General features: G+C 35.8%; 1 protein-coding gene across 2 annotated transcripts in view; it reads right to left on the bottom strand.

Annotated features, from left to right (window-relative positions):
• Window positions 1-2500, bottom strand: part of LOC119576931 — a 78129-nt gene that overhangs the window by 14189 nt on the left and 61440 nt on the right. For both annotated transcript variants that reach the window (XM_037924581.1, XM_037924582.1), the window contains 3 exons: window positions 2374-2500; window positions 1580-1646; window positions 316-424 (listed from right to left, as the gene is read on the bottom strand). The exon at window positions 2374-2500 is cut by the window's right edge and continues 119 nt beyond it. In XM_037924581.1, the coding sequence (XP_037780509.1) occupies window positions 316-424; window positions 1580-1646; window positions 2374-2500 (303 nt within the window). The remainder of the gene's footprint in view (window positions 1-315; window positions 425-1579; window positions 1647-2373) is intronic.

The following is a 2500-nucleotide window of genomic DNA, read 5'->3' as shown; positions in this document are numbered from 1 at the left end:
ACAATGGCCATGGAATAACTTAAAAACACAAAGAGAATAAAACACACACACACACACACACACACGAGTAACATAACACCGCTGTTTATCACCCTCCCGTGTCCTATGGTAATTCATTTAAGTAATATTATCTACCAAACATATACGGCCGGTCTGTTAAAATTAAGTTATCAGTATAGACTTCCACATCTATCAGTTACATAGATAGATATGCGCTTATTTCTATACATAAACATATCCATACAAATGAACAGTCACGGGGTCGGGTTTTTAAACCATTTTAACAAACCTGACGAAAAACAGAAGCGTACTTACAAAGTGAAATCTTGGTTCCACTTGGGGCTGAGTGTATTTTTCTCGAGTCTGGTCCTCTGAGAACCGCCACTGCTGGGTATCACTACAGTCGCGTATGGGTTAGCTTTGCCTGGGGATTTAAATTTACTCTTACTTCTTAAAAAAAATGAATTAAAAAAATAAATAAACAAACGTGCAAAAAAGAAATAAAAAACAAGAAAAGGGGAAAAAGGGGGGAAAACAGAAAAATATGTTATACTGTTTAGCTATTCTAAACTTTGTGATGAAAGGAAAAGCAGATTAAACAAAGTGTTGCTTTATTGCCCATTTGGTTGACTTACTTAGTAAAGACGGAAATAGGATTAGACTTTGAAGCAAAGATGATATAGTAAGAAAGAAGGAATGAAAACTATGTATAATTACTGTACATTTGGCTGTCTAAATTTTACGATGAAGAACGTATGTTTAAATCATAATATAAGGGAACTATACAAAGAGAGAAGAGAGAGAGAGAGAGAGAGAGAGAGAGAGAGAGAGAGAGAGAGAGAGAGAGAGAGAGAGAGAGAGAGAGAGAGAGAGAGAGAGAGAGAGATTCAGAGAATCAATGATAAGAAAATATGTTTAGTTTTCGTTCCCTGAAAATTCCACATGACAAAATGAGACAAAAGTAGCAATGACGTAAGATCTGGCAGACAAGAACGAAAAGCCGTAGAATTATCTTTCGTTTTTGTAAGAATGTTGCACATACATCTCGACTAATCCTTGAACCACTTGTGTTAAGTGTGAGCGTCTTAACATAATCTTGAGAAATCACGGGCTTTACCTTCAAAACATGCCTGAAACTTTTTAATTTGAAGAGAGGTATAGAACAATTCAGAGACGAAAATCAAATCAATGAAAAATAGAGATGATTGCAGCTTTTAAGAAGAAGCAAATGAGAATATCAGAGAGACAAGCATCGAGAACTTAAAAAAGAGAGAGAGAGAGAGAGAGAGAGAGAAAGCAAGAGAGAGGAAAGAGAAGAAGAGGTGATTGAGAAAAAGAAGAAGAAAGGAGGAGAGGATCGACGAAAGACGAAGAGAAGAAAATGAGAGAGAGAGAGAGAAGAGAGAGAGAGAGAGAAGAGAGAGAGACGAGAGAGAGGAAGAGAGACGAAGAGAGACGAAGAGAGAGAGAGAGAGATGAGAGAGAGAGAGAGAGAGAGAGGAGAGAGAGAGAGAGAGAGGAGAGAGAGAGAGAGAGAGAGAGAGAGAGAAGAGAGAGAGAAATGGACTGAGTTAAATACCTTTCACTGTCTTCGGCCGCAAGTCCTTGGCCTCCCTAACACTCAAGTGGAGTATAACCTCAGGAACCTGGTGGTGAAGCACAAACAAACACTTGAGTAGATTATATATATATAGCTCGTTTATACGCGTATCTCATCCGTTTGTTTCAGGTGCACGGGCGTATGCGTGTTTGTGAAGTCAAACTGCGTGTTTGTGTTTGCTTTTACGTGTGTTTTTCGGTGAGAAGTGTGTGTTGTGTGGTAATGTGTTTTGTTGTGTTTGTGTCTGTGTTTGTGTTTGTCAATGTTGTGTGTATGCGTTTGTTTCTTTGTTTGTTTGTGGTGTCTGGGTCTTTTTATACATGTGCATAGAAAACCAAAGCCAAAAAAAAAAGAAAAAAACAACATCTTTTATCTCATTTCTATAGAGCCTCAGATTTTGTCATAATTCTCATTCGTGATAATAATAATAATAATAATAATAATAATAATAATAATAATAAAAGTAATAGTAATAATAATAATGATAATAATAATAATAATAATAATAATAATGATAATAATAATAACAATAATAATGATAATAATAACAATAACAACAACAACAAACAACAATTATAATAATAATAATAATAATAATAATAATAATAATAATAATAATAATAGTAACAATAATAATGTCAATAATAATAACAATGAGGATAATAAAGATAATAAGAATAAAGATAATGATAATAAAAAAGCAAAATACAAATCAGAACAAGAAAAGGAAGAAGAAGGCGAAGAAAAAGAAGGAGAAGAAGAAAAATACCCACCGGCCTCGTCTTGATCTGCTGCGTGAGATCCTCCAGCTCGGCGGGACCGACGTGGAAAGCCTCCTGCAGGACCTGAGTTACTTGCGCCAGGGACACGCTGATCCGGTTGGAGGACCCGGGTACCGTC

This window comes from Penaeus monodon, chromosome 9 (genome assembly GCF_015228065.2).
Source record: "Penaeus monodon isolate SGIC_2016 chromosome 9, NSTDA_Pmon_1, whole genome shotgun sequence".
Taxonomy (NCBI): Eukaryota; Metazoa; Arthropoda; class Malacostraca; order Decapoda; family Penaeidae; genus Penaeus; species Penaeus monodon.
Note: the sequence above shows the minus strand (reverse complement) of the source record. Positions and strands in the feature narration are given on the sequence as shown.